Source organism: Heterodontus francisci, chromosome 24 (genome assembly GCF_036365525.1).
Source record: "Heterodontus francisci isolate sHetFra1 chromosome 24, sHetFra1.hap1, whole genome shotgun sequence".
Taxonomy (NCBI): Eukaryota; Metazoa; Chordata; class Chondrichthyes; order Heterodontiformes; family Heterodontidae; genus Heterodontus; species Heterodontus francisci.
This window is the reverse complement of record NC_090394.1, coordinates 75,605,342-75,626,113: the sequence shown is the minus strand read 5'-3', so window position 1 is coordinate 75,626,113 and position 20,772 is coordinate 75,605,342. Positions and strand designations below refer to the sequence as shown.

The 20,772-nt window shown below is 43.7% G+C and overlaps 1 protein-coding gene across 5 annotated transcripts in view; it reads right to left on the bottom strand.

Annotated features, from left to right (window-relative positions):
• Window positions 1-20,772, bottom strand: part of capn15 (calpain 15) — a 289,848-nt gene that overhangs the window by 221,319 nt on the left and 47,757 nt on the right. For 2 of the 5 annotated variants that reach the window (XM_068056652.1, XM_068056645.1), the window contains exon 2: window positions 10,301-10,387. The exons of 1 other annotated variant lie outside the window; for it this stretch is intronic. Coding sequence is in view for 1 of the 4 variants with exons in the window: in XM_068056645.1 (XP_067912746.1) it covers window positions 10,301-10,387 (87 nt within the window). In the remaining 3 variants the exon portion in view is untranslated. Of the gene's footprint in view, window positions 1-10,300; window positions 10,388-10,975; window positions 11,035-20,772 lie in introns of those variants that run through there. 2 more of the 5 variants (XM_068056653.1, XM_068056648.1) reach the window with 2 other exon arrangements.

The window sequence follows — 20,772 nt, the reverse complement described above, 5'->3', positions numbered from 1 at the left end:
ACCACGGAAACTGATCATGAAAGTGCTTCTGTTTTTTGTAAAAAAATATTTTTTGAGGAATTCATAGTCAAACTGAAGAAATGTTGGACCAGTTTTTTTTCCCCAAGAGAGTCATAAAGAGGACACTGAAAGAACTAGTTTGGCAATAATGTTTACTGGCTGTCACATGGCTCAAATTAAAAATAGAATAGAAACCCCGGTAACTGGAGAAGATGTGTGCAGAGAAGTGACAGTTGCGCGCCCCTTGACAGGACAAGCCCGGGAGCAGCAGCGCACACCTGACAGAGCAGCAAACACGCAAGCTTTTGGTTGGAGTGGCAGTGTTTACCTTCTGAAATAAGATAAAGTTAGAGCTGCTGAAGAAGTGTCACAGAGGAAGAGACCAGATTCTTGCAGAATGTTTAAAGAGTCAAGCCTCCAGAAGGAGAAGAGAATTCCCAAGGAAAAGAGAAGATCACAATGCAGCTCAGCTTTCCAGCACCTGTCGAAAAGACCCTGAGAAGTCCATGGTGTCAAGTCATCTCACCTCCTATCTTTGAAAAATAGCTTTCTAAATTAATTCTCAATGATGCCTGAAAAGAACTGTTCTAAAAGATCCCAGGCACCTGTCTACGTGTTCTCGGAGGCTAGACAGTATGCCAGTGTTGGAACACAACATATCTCATCCGCTGATTTCTACATGGACGAGCAAGTATTCAGCCCAAACGGTTTTCTGTCTGTAACAGAGCTCTGAACAAAAATCCCTTTTGTTTTTCTGGTTAACCAGTGTATGTGTGAGTGTGAGGGGCTAAGGTAAAAAGGGAACTTTAAAACTTCAATCTGTGTGTTTATGCTTTACTTCATTACTGGTTAAGACATTTTTATAATAAATTAATAACTTTGTTGTTCATTAAAGAAACCGGCTTAGTGTGTTTTGATTTGATTTTTCTTTTGATTTTGATATACAGCACTGAAACAGGCCCTTCGGCCCACCGAGTCTGTGCCGACCATTAACCACCCATTTCTACTAATCCTACACTAATCCCATATTCCTACCACATCCTCACCTGTTCCGAAGAAGGGTCACTGACCCGAAACGTTAACTCTGCTTCTCTTTCTACAGATGCTGCCAGACCTGCTGAGTGAATCCAGCATTTCTTGTTTTTGTCTCACCTGTCCCTATATTCCCCTACCACCTACCTATACTAGGGGCAATTTATAATGGCCAATTTACCTATCAACCTGCAGGTCTTTTGGCTGTGGGAGGAAACTGGAGCACCCGGAGGAAACCCACGCAGACACAGGGAGAACTTACAAACTCTACACAGGCATTACCCAGAATTGAACCTGGGTCACTGGAGCTGTGAGGCTGCGGTGCTAACCACCGGTGCTATTCTGGGAAAATAGAGTATATGGTTGACCGTATCGGTAAGTGGGAAAATTTAAATATATGTTGTGACCTGTGGAGAAATGGAACTAGAATAACCAGTGCACTCCTCTCCCTCGGTCATAACAAACTGAATCAAATTAGAGATGAGAAATTAGAGATACATGAAGTCCACATGGGAATGTAGAAGTGTAAGCTCAGAGCCAGATCAGCTGTGTTCTGGATAGGCTTATACAAAGACATCGAAAATAGGGTGTCTACATGCAATGTATACCAGAAGTACAGAAACACACAACACAAAGAGATGATAGCTATTGAAGTACCACCCAGACCAAGGCATACTGTGGGAGCCAATTTATTCATACTCAAGGATGGTATCTCATAATTGCAAACTATTACTCCGGAAGGTGAAAGACTTGAAAGCCACAACAATCATCTCAACAGTATGAGTTCTGTTTGCTGAACATGGGATTCCTGAAAGATTAATAGATGACAATGGCACCCAATTCACATCCAGAGAATTTAAAGAATTCGCTAAATAATATGGGTTCAACACCATCACCTCATTACCACACTACCCATGGGACACGTGTTTATAGAAAGTCATGTCCAGACGGTCAAAAGAACCCTTGAGAAATGCTGAGAGACAAAGGAAGACTCAAATCTTGCCTTGTCGCTCTGTTCTACACCTCTCAAGGCTGACATGAAATCACCTGCAGAGCTGCTGAATGGAAGAAAATATAAGACTACTCTGACAAGCAAAATACGTCCTTCAAGTGACCAGGAGGAAGTGAGACAACAACTCACTGAAGTACAAGTAAGAAGAAAGCAACACTTCAACAAGCAGGCTAAATCCCGACTGGAGCTGTTGAAAGGACAAACTGTATCTGTAAAGGATCCAATCATGAAAACCTGGAGCCCAGCAAAAGTTGTTGGTGAAGCCGAGACTCCAAGGTTATACATCATTGAGACCGAAACCAGTAAGCAAGTGAGGAGGAACAGCATCCATATTCGACCGACACCCGAGTTGGAAAAACAGAAAAGACCATCAACAACACAGGAAAGATCACTATCCAGCAAGACAACAACGTCACCAGCAAGTGACACAACATTAGCAACAGCAAGCACGATCCCTACAACACTAGGAGCAACATGCACAACATTGCCTGTGCTGTGTGCCTACTCACCACTGAGAGCAACAAATGCCAAGTTTACAAGATGGAGGCACAACATCGTTCCACTGTGAATAATACTTTTGGAAAAGAAAACAAGCTATAAAAGTCTCTATAAGGGGTTCCGTTTATTTCTAAAAGTTGTTAATCTTCTTTAGTTTAGAAAAAGGTTAATGGCTGGAACAGTTATATTGATATAGAGGCATTATGCTTTTAAAGAAAGATGGATGTTAAGTGTGATTATTTCTCACTATGGGAACCAGAAGACTTAACACCCACACCACTCTTTGAGTCACACATTCAACTCTCTGATCTGTTTGAGCCTATTCTAATTTGCAGGTGGCTCAGGTAGTGATCCAGAGATTACCACCTTTGAGGTTCTGCTTTTTAATCTGCATGCTATCTCCTCTGACTCTTTCAGAATTTCGCTCCTCGTTCTACCTCGGTCATCGGTTCCCCCCACTCCAAATTTTTTTTCCCAGCCACGAGATATCTTTAATACTGGCACAGTATCTATCCCCCCTGACTACACTGTTACCTAGCATTACAACATTCCTTTTTACTTCCCCCACTTGAATGGCATCCTGTAGCACAGTGCTGTGGTCAGTTTGCTTGTCCACCCTGCAGACTTGACCATCATCCAAACAGGCAGGAAGATCCTCGAACCTGTTGGATAAAAGCCAAGGTCAAGGCTCCTCCAGCACTGCAGCTGGAAGGGGGGAGGGGGGGGGGTAAAAAAGCAGAAAATGCAGGAAATACTCAGGTCTGGCAGCATCTGTGGAGAGAGAAACGGAGTTAACATCTCAGGTTAACGACCCTTCATTAGAACGGCACCTGGGGTCCCGAAACCTGCCTGACTCGCAGTCACACCTCCTGTTCCAGACCACTAACCAGACCTGTAATGCTTCCTAGCCTAAGGGGTGTGTCTGCCTCCTGGATCAAAGTGTCCAAGTGACTCTCCACTTCAGATTCCAGCTCAAGAACTCTGAGCTGAAGGTCGAGTTGCAGACACTTACTGCAGATATGGTTGTCTGGAATCACAGTGCTCTCCACAAACTCCCACGTGCTGCATTTGCAGCACAGCCACATGTATTGCCATCCTGATATAACCCTGTTTTACTTATCAATTAGTTAGTCTTTGTATTTAATCAACTTAGCTTCTAGTTTTTAGACTTTCAGTTAGTCCATATGCAGCAAGGCCTGGATAACATTCAGCTTGGGTTGATAAGTGACAAGTAACATTCATACCACACAAGTGCCAGGCAATGATGATCGCCAACAAGAGAGAATCCAAACATTTCCCCTTGACATTCAATGGCACTGCCATCGCTGAATTCCCCAAATCTAGATTGCCCTTGACATCAAGGCAGCATTGCACCGAGTGTGGCATCAAGGAGCCCTGGCAAAATTAAAGTCAATGGGAATCAGAGGGAAAACTCTCCACTGGTTGGAGTCATATCTAGCACAAAGAAAGATGGTTGTGGTTGTTGGAGGTCAATCATCCCAGCTCCAGGACATCATTGCAAGAGTTCCTCAGGGTAGTGTCCTAGGCCCAACCATCTTCAGCTGCCTCATCAATGACCTTCCTTCAATCCTACGGTCAGAAGTGGGGATGTTCACTGATGATTGCACAATGTTCAGCACCATTCACAATTCCTTGGATACTTAAGCAGTCAGTGTCCATATGCAGCAAGACCTGGACAACATTCAGGCTTGGGCTGATAAGTGGCAAGTAACATTCGTGCCACACAAGTGCCAGGCAATGACCATCTCCAAAAAGAGAGAATCTAACCATCCCCCCTTGACATTCAATGGCATTACAATCACTGAATCCCCCACTATCAACATCCTAGGGGTTACCATTAACCAGAACCTGAACTGGAGAGCGATATAAATACCACGGCTACAAGAGCAGGTCAGAGGCCAGGAATCCTGTGGCGAGTAACTCACCTCCTGACTCCCCAAACCTGTCCACCATCTACAAGGCACAAGTCAGGTGTGTGATGGAATACTCTCCACTTGCCTGGATGGGTGTAGCTCCAACAACACTCAAGAAGCTCGACACCATCCAGGACAAAGCAGCCCGCTTGATTGGCACCCCGTTCACAAACATTCACTCCCTCCACCACTGACACACAGTGGCAGCAGTGTGTACCATCTACAAGATGCACTGCAGCAACGCTCCAAGGCTACTCAGGCAGCACCTTCCAAACCCATGACCTCTACCACCAAGAAGGACAAGAGCAACAGATGTATGGGAACACCACCACCTGCAAGTTCCCCTCCAAGCCACATACCATCCCGACTTGGAACTATATCGCTGTTCCTTCATTGTCGCTGGATCAAAATTCTGGTACTCCCTTCCTAACAGCACTGTGAGTGTACCTACACCCCAAAGACTGCAGCAGTTCAAGAAGGCAGCTCACCACCACCTTCTCAAGGACAATTAGGGATGGGTAATAAATGCTGACCTAGCCAGCGACGCCCACATCCTGCGAAAGAATTTTTTTAAATTAATGCCTTGATTAAGTTTGTTATAGGTAGATTAACCTAAATATTTACCTGTGACACAAACTGCTCCAAGTGTTGGAGGCAAGAAGCAGCACCTCCTTCACCCTTTGCACCAAATTCCCAACTGTCTGCCATGCACTCTGGAACAGTTAATTCCTGGCTGCGCCCATTCCATCCACTCACTCAATATCACACTGGGAAGGTATTGCCAACCGCACACGCTTATCCAAGCATAAACACGAGCAACCATGCATCATGAAACTGCGCAACTGACAGTCCACATAAAGCTGTGAGCTCAATTCATTCCCCCAATATACAGCAGATAAAAGTACAACTCTGGGGAATCCGTAGACATAGCAAAAGGTCTGCTTCAAAGAAGCTCATCCTATTCCCCACCACCACCATATGAATAACTACTCTAAGTCATTACTGGAGAAAAGTTCAATCGTGATTAAACTGCTATCAACAGTGATTAATACTGCCACAGCTTTCTAACCTTAATCATGAGGCTGAACATCATTCCTGTACTGAATTTACAACAGATCAAATAGGAAGAATGTCTCAGACATTGGTTTCATTCACCATAACCACATTAAAAAAAACACAGGGAATAACACCAGAAACCGCTCAGATGATGCAGGCAGAATGGAAGGCATTCAGAACCCAAGGGAACTTGGATCTAGAATCGTGGTTCTGGGAAAACATCCACAATCAAAAAAGATATAAAATTGGAGTTTCAGACTGACAGACAGGAACTATAATTTCACATTTAAAAAGACTTTCACCATCATTGCACAAAGACTGCTTTCTCGAGAACTTCCTTTGACTGTCCTAACCAATATATAAACATTTGCATCCACGGAACAAGCCTGTGGAATGCCACGGATGCTGCGTACTATGGATTAACTGTCACCAGGGAGATGAAGTGAGACTAAGAGCATTGAGTCAGAGTCCAACTGGGTCTCACCTGCACATTTATTTTCACCTTTGCTATTTGATTTAGGAAAGTAAAAGGGTCTCTAACATTTGAAAACACAGAAGGCAATATGTTTTCCTGAGCACTGTGAGTAATGTAATCCATGCACACCTTCAAATCTTACAAAGAATATTAGCATCTGACCTCACCTTGCAATTTTATGACAATCCTTTATCCCTCGCTTTACAAGAGGCATCAGCCCAGTTAAAATTTATAAAATTCATAAACTAATATTTGCACAGTTTCAAGGCTATGATTACTATCCCACAACAGAGGACGAGCAGAAAATACATGCGTGATCAGCAAGCTACAGTCAGTAAAGATAATGATCCTGTCAACTTCCTCAATGCCTCAGTTGGTAAAGACATTATCCAGTATGTCACTGCCCCAATGCTAGCAGAATCAGTGATGGAAGCAAAATCCATAATAGCCTTTATAAATATTTGAGGAAGACTAAAACAAGTGTTGGGAAAGTGTAGGGGGATGGGACCAAGTGGAGAGCCAGCACAGACACAATGGCCAGGTGGTCTCTTTCTGTGCTGTTCAATCTGAGCCAAAACCATGATAAAAAAAACAGGGAACAATCTTTTGCTAATATTTCTATGTTGTATATCTTTTCTTTTAAACTGTATGGAAGCCAGAGCTCTGGGATATTTTAAAATAAAATGGAAATTAGGCTGCTGCAAGGATTTATTCTGCACAAAAAGTAAGAGAAGTGGATTCTTATTAATTGCATGGTAGAAGAGATTTCTGTTGTCTGTCCATGCGCATAAGCAGCGAGGTACATACGGACATATGAATTAGGAGAAGGTGGCCATTCGGCCCCTCGAGCCTGCTCCACCATTCAATAAGATCATGGCTGATCTGTTTGTCTACCAAATTCCACACTCCCAACTACCCCCGATAACCCTAGATTCCCTTGCCTAACAAGAATTTATCTACCTCTGCCTTAAAAATATTCAATGTCCCCGCCTCCACCATCTTCTGAGGCAGAGAGTTCCAAAGTCACACAACCCTCAGAGAAAAAAAATTCTCCTCGTCTCTTTCCTAAAAGGACGACCCCCAATTTTAAAACAGCGTCCCCTAGTTCTGGACTCGCCTACAAGAGGAAACATCCTTTCCACATCCACCTTGTCAAGACCGTTCAGGATCTTATAAACTTCAATCAAGTCAGAATATAAAGAACAGCAGAAAATGTCTAAAAGACTAATCAGGAGAAAGAAATTAGAGTATGAGAGGAAGCTAGCTAGAAATGTAAAAACGGATCGCAAGAGTCTCCACAGGTATTTAAAAAGGAAAAAAGTAAAGTGAGTGTTGGTCCTCTAGAGAGTGAGAATGAGGAGCTAATAGTAGATAATAAGGAAATGGACGCAATGAACAAATATTTTGCTTCTGTCTTCATTACAGAGGATACAAAAAACATTCCGGCAATCACTGTAAATCAGGAGGTAGAAGGAAGAGAGGAACTTGGTGAAATTGCAATCACCAGGGAAGCGGTACTGATCAAACTGATGGAGCTGTGGGCTAACAAGTCCCCGGGTCCTGATGGACTTCATCCTAGGGTCTTAAAAGAGGTGGCTAATGAGGTAGTAGATGCATTGGTGCTAATTTTTCAAAATTCACTAGATTCTGATAAGGTTCCATCAGACTGGGAAGTAGCAAATATAACCCCTCTATTCAAGAAGTGGGGGGAGGCAGAAAACAGTTAACTATAGGCCAGTCAGCTTGACGCCTGTCATGGGGAAGGTATTAGAATCAATCATTAAGGAGGTTGTAGCTGGGCACTTAGAAAAACTCAAGGTAATTGGGGATAGTCAGCATGGTTTTGTGAAAGGGAAATCATGTTTAACCAATTTGTTGGAGTTCTTTGAAGGAGTGACATCTGCTGTGGATAAAGGGGAGCCCGTTGACATACTGTACTTGGAGTTCCAGAAGGCATCTGACAAAGTGCCACATAAAAGGTTATTGCGCAAAGTAGGAGCTCAAGGTGTAGGGGGTAACATATTAGCATGGATAAGAAGATTGGCTGGCTGGCACAAAACAGAGAGTATGCATAAATGGGTCCTTTTCTGATTGGCAAGATGTAACGAGTGGAGTCCCACAGGAGTCTGTGCTGGGGCCTCAACTTTTTAAAATTTATATCAATGGCTTAGACGAGGGGAGCGATGGCACGATAGCTAACTTTGCAGATGACACAAAGATAGGCAGGGAAGTATGTTGTGTAGCGGACATAAGGAGGTTGCAGATTGATATAGATAGGTTGAGTGAGTGGGCAAAAATCTGGCAGATGGAGTATAATGTGGGAAATGTGAAGTTGTTCACTTTGGCAGGAAGAATAAAAAAAGCAGAGTCATATTTAAACGGAGGATGACTACAGAATTCTGAAGTGCAGAGGGATCTACGTGTTCTAGTGCAGGAGTCACAAAACGTTAGCATGCAGGTACAGCAGCTAATAAAGACTAATGGCATGCTATCCTTTATTACTCGAGGAATTGGAAATAAAAGTAAGGATGTTATGCTTCAGTTATACAGGGCATTGGTGAGACCACATCTCGAATACTGTGTGCAGTTTTGGTTTCCTTATTTAAGGAAGGATGTGAATGCGTTGGAAGTGGTTCAGAGGAGGTTTTCCAGATTGATACCTGGAATGTGCGGGTTGTGTTATGAGGAAAGGTTGTACAGACTGGGCTTGTTTTCACTGGAGTTTAGAAGAGTGAGGGGAGACTTGATTGAAGTTTATAAGATCCTGAACGGTCTTGACAAGGTGGATGTGGAAAGGATGCTTGCCTTGTGGGTGAGTCCAGAACTAAGGGGCACGGTTTTAAAATTAGGGGTCACTCTTTTAGGACAGAGAAGAAATTTTTTCTTTCAAAGGGTTGTGCGACTTTGGAACTCTCTGCCTCAGAAGGTGGTGGAGGTGGGGTCATTGAATATTTTTAAGGCGGAGGTAGATAGATTCTTGTTAGGCAAGGGAATCAAGGGTTATCGGGGGAAGATGGAAGTGTGAAACTCGGTAGACAAACAGATCAGCCATGATCTTATTGAATGGTGGAGCAGGCTCGAGGTCCAAACGGCCTACTTCTGCTCCTAATTCGAGAATTCTCCCCTCACTCTTCTAAACTCCAGTGAAAACAAGCCCAGTCTGTCCAACCTTTCCTCATAAGACAACCCGCTCATTCCAAGGATCAATCTAGTAAACCTCCTCTAAACCGCCTCCAATGCAGTTACATCCTTCCTTAAATAAGGAGACCAAAACTGCACACAATATTTGAGATGTGGTCTCACCAATGCCCTGTATTACTGAAGCACAACATCCTTACTTTTATTTTCAATTCCTCTCGTAATAAAGGATAGCATTCCATTAGCCTTCTTCATTACTTGTTGACCTGCATACTAACGTTTCGTGACTCCTGCACCCCAGAATTCTGCAGTCGTTTTCCGTTTAAATTATACTCTGCATTTTTATTCTTCCTACCAAAGTGAAGAACTTCACATTTTCCCACATTATACTCCATCTGCCAGATTTTTGCCCACTCATTCAACCTATCTATATCAACCTGCAATCTCCTTATGTCCTCTACACAACATACTTTCCTACCTATCTTTGTGTCATCTGCAAAGTTAGCTACCATGCCATTGCTCCCCTCATCTAAGTCATTGATATAAATTGTAAAAAGTTGAGGCCCCATCACAGACCCCTGCAGGACTCCACTCGTCACATCCTGTCACTCAGAAAAGGACCCATTTATGCATACTCTCTGTTTTGTGCCAGCCAGCCAATCTTCTATCCATGCTAATATGTTACCCTCTACACCATGAGCTCCTACTTTGCGCAATAACCTTTTATGTGGCACCTTGTCATCACTCATCCTGTGTGGAAGAGGTGCTAAGTTCAAAAGCTGAGTTTGAATGGTTGAGGGATGATCAACTCTCAGGCTTTAAAATGATTTAATGCAGGATCTAAAAATGCTGAAGTTAGCATAAAGTGAGCGTCTCAAGCTTACGCACAAGACAAAGAAGGCTGGAAATATCGCCAGCGCTTCGCCATGCTCTTACTGGTGGAGTAGTATTATTAGTCATAGCCTTGCAATTATCAGCAGGGGTACTTTATTTTTTCCAGGGTGACCAGAAACATCTGAGAAAAAAGTTTGGTCATTTGAATAGAACAAGGCTGTCCCATACTTTTCAACACATTTAACAGCAGGTCATCAGTTCAATGGTCATGCATGACTTCAATTATTCAGTAATCATTTGGTACAATATTTAAACACTTACCTTCCTGTGCGAAAGGCACCAGTCCTACCTACAGGGGCAACAGATGGTTCTTTAGAACTGAAGTGGGCCGTCCCCGTCTCTGCATACCTGGAAGTTTTCAAAAAATTCATTATTTTACTTTCATTTCCACTTTCTCTCTTCAACCCCCATCCAGAAGGTGAGCACATTAACAGGAAAGGAAAGTTCAACAGAGTGCCCTTTCAAAGCAATCCCTCTTCTCTACAAAAAAAAACTCTTACCAGAATTTTGCTCAAACTTAAGTCAATGTGATTGTGCTGCTTCATAAAATTCAGGGAAGGACAGGTAAGTAACTTCCTCGAATTGTATGGGCCAATAAATTGTATACCTATTTCATTTCAAGTTATAACATGAAAGAATTAACCTGTGAACAGTGTGACCAAATAGCATTCCCTTCGCATTCAGTTCTTAGGTTCAAGATAAGTTTCATAATTGACATTCAAGTTTTGATCTTGCCCTTCCCACCGTCCACTTTGATCTCAATTTTTCAAGGCTCGATACAAGCACAGCCATTTCCACTTTACCACAAATTTTAATTGGCTGTTTCCCATTCAATCAGAATCAACAGTTCTTGTCAAAAGGGAGGAGTTCACAAAAATAACTTCAAGTGTCAGAATTACTGCAGATAAACTGCCCCTGGGATATAGAGTGTTGTACCTACGCTTATTCTTTCTTCTTTTCTTTCTTTTGGGCCTCCTTATCTCGAGAGACAATGGATACGCACCTGGAGGTGGTCAGTGCTTATACGCCATCTATATTTAATGGTGTAGTTTAGGGAAGAATCAACATGATACATTTCAGAAGGGAAAAAAACTAAAATGATTTTAAAAAATCATGGATTGCTAAAATAATGTCCATCAGACTAAGATTACAAAATCTGTTCTGTGCATAAATTGCAATTCAACTTTCTAGACTCAAGACTAAGTGAGGTACCAGTGTGTTGTGTCAGTGTTAGGATGCAGCTTCTACCCATTCAATTTTCCTTTTCTGAAAGTCCCGGTTCTTGCTGGGTTAGGCTTCTATGCTCTCAGCATCCCTCCATTACCTCAGCCAAATCAGAATGTTCAATCACAGGATGGCATCACTGATTCAAGCATAGGCCACATGACAATCAGAAGCAGCAACCATGGTTGGTTTTTCCCCTACCTGCCCCATCTTGGGAATACTGAGCTAATTGCATCACCTCCAATGCCATCCCAGCAGGGTTCAGCTGACGGCACAGACTAAAGATCAAATGGGTCTGTGCAGTTCAGCACCTCATGGTACACAGCATTAAGCCTCAAATATAGCAGAGGAGGAGAAAGTGTGGCAATAAATGCTAACCCTGTGTGGTTATTGCAGATGGGGTGATGGGTTGGGGGGGGAGAGAAAGAGTGGTGAAGGAGGGAGAGAGAATAGAGAGGGCAAGGGTTAGAGTTTAATTGATAATAGTTAGGGGTGCCAGTCAATCAGGGAAACCCAAGCAAGAGACAGAGTGAAGACACCTTAAAAAGAATCATCATTCAAAATCACCACATATTTCCTCTTCCTTTTTGGCCCTTTCTACATTTCGGGTCTTTTGTACTGGAGAGTTTAGAACCCTTATCATCACAAACCAAACTAAATCCTGCCCTCCAGCCTGGCCTGTTCACCTGACTAGAAGACAACTCTGCTTGCTGGGCTAGTTTCTGCATAACATTAAATTGGCTGCCGTTGTTCTTATTAGCTGTTCTTATTAGGAGCATGACTGCATGTGAATGTAGGAGAAAGAGGACAAGGAAGACAGAGACTTTCATATAACAGCAGCAATCCTGCCTCTAAACACCAACAGTATCCTCGCAAAAGCCCCTTTGCCTATTCAGTGTGACATTTCCAATTTCCACACCATTCCTACAACCTCAAGTCATGCATGCCTACTTGCCCTGCATTGTGGGAAGTTTTGAGTCAATGGTCCACACCCAGATAGCTTTGGGTCATTTCAGGAAGGACTGTTCAGGCAACAGACAACAGAAAATATCACCCTGGACTAAATTTGAACCTAGATCCTGGAGAAGAAAGGGCAGAAATTTTCTAAATGGACTCTCAAGATGCTGCCTTTTAATCTGGGCTATCTCCTAACTGAATAAAAATCAGCATGCACATCTCAGACCATGGGTTTGCTTACATTGGCAGTAAACTGGGCAGGCGGTGGAATATGATTGAAAGTTAACATTCGGGGTACTGCAGTGTGCAGTGGAATCAAAATCTACCAGATTTTCCAGGCCAAGCCATCAGCAAATGCCTTCATCCAACAGGAAACAGCAGATTTGCTGCCAAATAATCCTACAGTTCAAGGATCAAAACTGACCAGGCGTCCTTCAGTAAACCACCTCCTCGGAATAGAGAAAGCTGGGTGCAGCAAGACACAATACAATCAATAAAAGGAAGGTACAGTACTACTAAATAAGATTAAATGATCCAGCTTGGAATTGCTGCAGTACAGCAACACATTGTACACACCTTTTACAAGATCCAGCACACAGTATTACATCCTCTATATACAATACTTTGGAATCTCACAGAAAGCAGGTCGCACTCAGGGCATTTTGCACAGTTCCTTGCAATGATCGGGGATCATCATCAAAGCTCATAACTTGGCATTTATATAGTGGCTTTAATGTAGTAAAACCTCCCATGGTGCTTCACTGAAGTGTTATCAAACAAAATCTGGCATTGAGTCAAATAAGGAGATATTAGAGCAGACGACCAAAAGCTTGGTCAAAGAGGCAGATTTTAAGGAGCGTCTTAAAGGAGGACAAGGAGGCAAGAGGCAGAGAGACATAGGGAGGGAATTCCAGAGCTTAGGGCCGAGCCAGCTGAATGCACCAATGCCACCAATGGCAGAGTGATTAAAATCAGGGATGCACTAGAGGCCAGAATCAGTGAAGCGCAGAGATCGAAGGGTTGTAGAGACTCCTTTATACTGACTAGACTCAATGTTAGAGGATGGGATAGCAACACGTTCTTCTTCTTTTCTGGCCTCCTTTTCTCGAGAGACAATGGGTAAGTGCCTGGAGGCGGTCAGTGGTTTGTGCAGCAGCGCCTGGAGTGGCTATAAAGGCCAATTCTGGAGTGACAGACTCTTCCACGGGTGCTGCAGATAAAATTGGTTGTCGGGGCTGTTACACAGTTGGCTCTCCCCTTGTGCTTCTGTCTTTTTTCCTGCCAACTGCTAAGTCTCTTCGACTCGCCACATTTTAGCCCCATCTTTATGGCTGCCCGCCAGCTCTGGCGATCGCTGGCAACTGACTCACACGACGTGTGATCAATGTCACAGGACGTCATGTCGCATTTGTAGACGTCTTTAAAGCGGAGCCATGGACGGCCGGTGGGTCTGGTACCAGTGACGAGCTCGCTGTGCAATGTGTCCTTGGGGATCCTGCCATCTTCCATGCGGCTCACATGGCCAAGCCATCTCAGGCGCCGCTGGCTTAGTAGGGTGTATGTGCTGGGGATGTTGGCCGCCTCGAGGACTTCTGTGTTGGAGATATAGTCCTGCCACCTGATGCCAAGGATTTTCCGGAGGCAGCGAAAATGGAATTAATTGAGACGTCGCTCTTGGCTGACATACGTTGTCCAGGCCTCGCTGCCGTAGAGCAAGGTACTGAGGACACAGGCTTGATACACTTGGACTTTTGTGTTCTGTGTCAGTGAGCCATTTTCCCACACTCTCTTGGCCAGTCTGGACATAGCAGAGGAAGCCTTTCCCATGCGCTTGTTTAATTCTGCATCAAGAGACAGGTTACTGGTGATAGTTGAGCCTAGGTAGGTGAGCTCTTGAACCACTTCCAGAGTGTGGTCGCCGATATTGATAGATGGGGCATTTCTGACGTCCTGTCCCATGATGTTCGTTTTCTTGAGGCTGATGGTTAGGCCAAATTCATTGCAGGCAGCCGCAAACCTGTCGATGAGTCTCTGCAGACACTCTTCAACACTAATCTCCTAATATGGGGATGTATTCTGGTGACAAAAATCAATTCTCAATACAGAAGCTTGAAAAATTTTCATCTTGCAAAAAGAATAAAAGAACTTGTAGTGAAGAGCAAGGAAAAATGGCAATAATTTAAAGTAGGGGTTTATACAATACGAAATTCAAACAGGCAGCTTGATGGGTTATGGATCTCAGCTGGATCTCAGGATGAAATTACAGCTTTGTACTTTAATAGGTACAGTAACAGGATCATAGCAATTGTTATTCCATTGTGTTGCTGAGTAAATGGGAGACACCTAGTAGTTATATGTTCTGTAGAAATGTCATTGATTGTATTATTTTGCAGATGCATTGTAATAGCCTATTTCTTCCATGCTTTGCTGAAGCAAAATTACGAGGATTTTATCTCCTTGTACATTTTATACGGAGACCAACTGGAGGCTGGGAGGGCATTATAGTGCACTTTGTTAAGAAGCACAGAGGAGAGATGGCGGAGGGGGTGGCGAGAAATGTTCAGATAAAGAAACAAACCCCAGGAGCAAAGCTAAGGCTTTTTAAAGAAGGCAAGGGTAGTGGAAATCTGCAGCACTCTGCCCCAAAAAGATGCTGAGGCTAAGGGTCACCTGAAATGTCACTAAAGGTTACGGAACCAAGGTGGGTAAGATAGAGTTAAGGTACAGATCAGCCATGATCTAACTGAATGGCAGAACAGGCTCAAAGGGCTGAATGGCCTCCTGTTCTTATGCCAACCTGCTCAAGACTGCCGATTTTCAACACACTTCCAAATTCCATGATGTTTGTGTTGTAATAACACTCTATTACCCATAAGCCAATTTTAAAAAAATTTAACCTTTCCTATTTCACACCCACATAGAAGTAAAGCTTTTACTAATTTGTGCTAATTTAGGATCCTAACTCTCCCTATTTACAGTACAGAGGGGACAAAATTCTTGAACTGTGTTCAAGAGAACTTTTTTAGCCAGCACGTAACAAGCCCAACGAGAGGGGGCACAATTCTAGATTTATTCTTTGGTAATGAAGCTGGGCAACTGGATGAAGTAACAGTGGGTGACCATTTTGGAGATCATGACCATTATACAGTTAATTTTAGTATAATCATGGGAAAGGGCAAAGATAAAACAAGATGGGCGGCACAGTGGCGCAGTGGTTAGCACTGCAGCCTCACAGCTCCAGCGACCCGGGTTCAATTCTGGGTACTGCCTGTGTGGAGTTTGCAAGTTCTCCCTGTGTCTGCGTGGGTTTCCTCCGGGTGCTCCAGTTTCCTCCCACATGCCAAAGACTTGCAGGTTGATAGGTAAATTGGCCATTATAAATTGCCCCTAGTATGGGTAGGTGGTAGGGGAATATAGGGACAGGTGGGAATGTTGTAGGAATATGGGATTAGTGTAGGATTAGAATAAATGGGTGGTTGATGGTCGGCACAGACTCGGTGGGCCAAAAGGCCTGTTTCAGTGCTGTATCTCTAAATTAAAAAAAAAATAAAAAAATAAATAAAAGAGTAAAAGTTCTAAATTGGGGAAGGCAAATTTTAAGAAACTGAGAGGTGACCTGGCGAAAGTGGACTGGATACAGCTACTTGAAGGAAAATCTGTGGCAAACCAGTGGGAGGCACTCAAAAGCGAGATACAACAGGCACAGTGTAAGCATGACCCCACAAAGATAAAGGGTGGTACTGCCAAATCTAGAGCCCCTTGGTTATCAAGAAGCTTACAGGGTAAGTTAACGCAGAAAAAGAAAGCTTATGACAATCACAAAAATCTTAATAATTTAGAAAGCCTAGAGCAGTATAGAAAGTGCAGGGGTGATGTAAAAAAGGAAATTAGAAAAACAAAGACAGGACATGAAAAATTATTGGCAGGTAAAATCAAGGAAAACCCGAAGATGTTTTTATCAGTACATTAACAGCAAGAGGTTAACTAAGGAAAGGGCAGGGCCTATCAGAGATGTACAAGGGAACTTACACGTGGATGAAGAAGATGTGGGCAGAGTTCTTAATGGATTTTTTGTCTCTGTCTTCACAAAGGAGAGGGTTGATGTAGACATTGTAGTTAAAGAGGAGCTGTGTGAAACATTAGATATGAGAAGCATAATGAGAGAGGAAGTACTAGAGGGTCTGACATCCTTGAAGGTGGAGAAATCGCCAGGGCCAGATGGATTGTATCCCAGATTGTTAAAGGAAGCTAGGGATGAAATAGCAGATGCACTGAGGATCATCTTCAAATCTTCACTAGATACAGGAGGGGTACCAAACGATGAGAGGTCTGCGAACATTGTACCATTGTTTAAAAAGGGTGCGAGTGATAGGCCAAATAATTATAGGCCGGTCAGTCTGACCTCGTTGGTGGGTAAATTATTAGAATCCATTCTGAGGGACAGGATAAACTGCCACTTAGAAAGGTACGGATTAATCAGGGATAGACAGCATGGATTTGTTAAGGGAAGGTCATGTCTTACTAACTTAATTGAGTTTTGAGGCAGTAGCAAGAAGGATTAGAGTCATAGAGAGATACAGCACCGAAACAGGCCCTTCAGCCCAACGAATCCATGCCGACCATCAACCACCCATTTATACTAATCCTACATTAATCTAATTTTCCCTCTCACATCCCCACCTTCCCTCAATTCTCCTACTACCTAACTACACAAGGGGCAATTTTTTTTTTACAATGGCCAATTTACCTATCAACCTGCAAGTCTTTGGCATGTGGGAGGAAACTGGAGCACCCAGAGGAAACCCACGCAGTCACAGGAAGAACTTGCAAACTCCACACAAGCAGTACCCAGAACCGAACCCGGGTCACTGGAGCTGTGAGGCTGCGGTGCTAGCCACTGTGCCACTGTGCTGTGATGAGGGTAGTGCAGTGGATGTGGTCTACATGGATTTTAGCAAGGCACTTGAACGAGGTCCCACATGGCAGACTGGTCAGTAAAATGAAAGCCCATGGGATACAGGGGAATGTGGCAGGTTGGATCCAGACCTGGCTCAGGGACAGGAAACAAAGGGTAGTAGTCGACAGATGTTTTTGTCAATGGAAAGCTGTTTCCAGTGGTGTTCCACAGGGCTCAGTGTTGGGTCCCTTGCTTTTTGTGGTATATATTGATGCTTTGGACTTAAATGTGGGAGGCATGATTGGAAAATTTGCTGATGACACAAAAATTGGCCGTGTAGTTGATAGTGAAGAGGATAGCTGTACACTCCAGAAAGATATCAATGGTTTGGTTGAGTGGGCAGAAAAGTGGCAAATGGAATTCAATCCAGGTAAGTGTGAGGTAATGCATTTGGGAAGGGCAAATAAAGCGAGGGAATACACAATAAACAGGATGATATTGAGAGGGGTAGAAGAAGTGAGAGACCTTGGAGTGCATGTCCACAGGTCCCTGAAGGTGGCAGTTCTGGTCACCACATTACAGAAAGGACATAATTTCTCTGGAGAGAGTACATAGGAGATTTACAAGAATGCTGCCAGGGCTTGAAAGTTGCAACTATGAGGAAAGACTGGATAGGCTAGGGTTGTTTTCCTTAGAACAGAGGAGGCTGAGGGGTGACTTAATTGAGGTGTACAAAATTATGAGGGGCCTAGATAGAGTAGACAGGAAGGACCTGTTTCCCCTGGCAGAGAAGTCAATTACCAGGGGGCACAGATTTAAGGTGATTGGTAGAAGGATTTGAGGGGACATGAGGAAAGACTTTTTCACCAGAGGGTGGAGAGTATCTGGAATTCACTGCCAGGAATGGTGGTGGAGGCAGAAAACCTCAATTCTTTTCAAAGGTACCTGGACATGCACCTGAAGTGCTGTAACCGGCAAGGCTCTGGACCAAGTGCTGGAAGGTGGGATTAGATTGGGCAGCTAGCTTTTTCAGCCGGCACGGACATGACGGGCTGAATGCCCTCCTTCTGTGCCATAATTTTTCTATGATTCTATGGTAATACAGAAAATGCTAGAAATACTCAGCAGTTCTGTGCTGAATCTGTGGAGAGAGAAACAGAGTTAACGTTTCAGGTAAATGATCTTCTGTCAGAACTCTGTTTAATTACATCATGGCTGATCTGAATCTTAACTCCATCAATAGAAAGGTCATTGACCTGAAACATTAACTCTGTTTCTCTCTCCTCATATGCTGCCTGACCTGTTGAGTATTTTCAGCATTTGTTTTTATTTCAGATTTCCAGCACCTGCACTATTTTGCTTTTGGAAAGTAATATAGTCCTGTTTAATGTACAAATACATAAAACATTGTTTTACAGTAGAGTAGTAGACACATTGTACAGCGAGCTCGCTACTGGTATCAGACCCACCGGCCGTCCATGTTTCCGCTTTAAAGACATCTGCAAACGCGACATGAGGTCCTGTGACATTGATCACAGGTCGTGGGAGTCAGTTGCCAGCATTCGCCAGAGCTGGTGGGCAGCCATAAAGGCGGGGCGATAGTGTGGCGAGTCGAAAAGACTTAGCAGTTGGCAGGAAAAAAGACAGAAGCGCAAGTGGAGAGCTAACTGTGTAACAGCCCCGACAAACAGATTTTTCTGCAGCACCTGTGGAAGAGTCTGTCACTCTAGAATTGGCCTTTATAGCCACTCCAGGCGCTGCTCCACAAACCACTGACCACCTCCAGGCGCTTACCCATTGTCTCTCGAGATAAGGAAGCCAAAGAAGAAGGAGTAGAACGGGACACTTTGTATAAGACCATTCCAGTATCTGTTTGGTACTGGCTTTGAATAATCTAGACAACACTCTTGTAAACTTAACCAAACATAACAGCTAAAGCACAATGTCTTACACCCTAGTGAGCACCATTATTTTTTATTAAACATATTTATTTGAAGTGGACATTTCATTCAATGCTGTAAAACTACCAGAAGTCAAAGGAAAGAAATCAATACATTTGAGGCAAAGGCAAATAAACAGTGGATAAAGGTGAAAGGCAGTTTTCTAAAAACAGATGAAAGAACACTGGATATTTCAGTACAAGCTCAGAGGAGCTGGTGACTCTCCTTGCAACCCTTGGCCATTCTCCTTCCAAACAGGAAACAAACGTCATGGGAAACACATTATCTGAATAAACAGGAACCACCATATTAGCTACACCCACTCTCATTCAAACAATACAGCTAACAGAGGCACACTGCCAGACATAGGTTTGCATATATTCGACTTAATCTCGTGAATGGTGCATTTCCTGTTTCATAGCTTGAAATGTCTTCCTAACCCCTCGCCCCTCTCCCCTCCACTCACATCTCCAGCAATAATGCGAGGAGCTCATGGATTTCTTTGTCACTAAGATCGAGACCATTTGATCAGCTACCTCTGCCGCATGCCTCCCTTCCACTAGCCCACTGGGCTAAACCTCCTCTAATACACCCCCCTGTCCTAGCCCTGAACTCACATCTTTCTCTAATTTCTTTCCTATCTCCCCTCATCTCCCTCTGAGCTCATCTTGTCCATGAGACCCCACCTCCTGTTCCCTCCATCCTATTCCCACTAAACTGGTGACCAACTTCCCCTCCTGGTCCCTTTGTTAGCTGAAATTGTTAACACTTCTCTCTCTTCAGGCGTTGTCCTTCTCTCCTTTAAATTTGCCATCATCAACCCCTCTCCTCAAAAAACCAAGCCCTGACCCACTGTCTTTGCAAACTACCATCCCATCTCTAACCTCCCTTTCCTCTCCAAAGTCCTTGAACATATTTTCTCATCCCAAATCCATTCCCATCTTTCCCAGAACTCCATGTTTGAATCCCTCCAATCAGGTTTCCACCCATCACAGTACCAAAACATCTCTTAACAAAGTCACAAATCCTCGTCCTTCTTGACCTGTCTGCACCCTTGGACATGGTTGACCACACCATCCTCCTCCAATGCCTCTCTGTCATCCAGCTGGGTGGGACTGCTCTCACCTGGTTCAATTCTTATCTATTTAATCGTAGCCAGAGAATCACTTGCAATGGCTTCTCTTCCTGCTCCCGCAACGTTACCTCTGGTGCCTCCCAAGGATCTCCCCTTTCCCCCCTCCTATTTCTCATCTACATGCCGCCTCTCAATGACATCATCTGAAAGCACAGCATTAGTTTTCACATGTACGCTGATGACACCCAGCTCTACCTCACCACCACCTCTCTCCACTCCTCCACTGTTGCTAAACTATCAGACTGTTTATCTGACGTCCAGTACTGGATGAGCAGAAATTTCCTCCAATTAAATATTGAGAAGACTAACACCATCGTTTTTGGTCCCCACTCCAAACTGCATTCCCTACCTACCGACTCCATCCCTCTCCCTGGTAACAGTCTGAGATTAAGTCAGTCTGTTTGCATTTGACCCCAAGATGAGCTTCTGACCTCATATTCGCACCAACACGAAGACCACCCATTTCCACCTCAGTAACATTGCCTGACTTCGACCCTGTCTCAGCTCATCTGCTGCTGAAACCCTCTTTCATGCCTTCGTAACTTCTAGGCTTGACTATTCCATCGCACTCCTGGCTGGT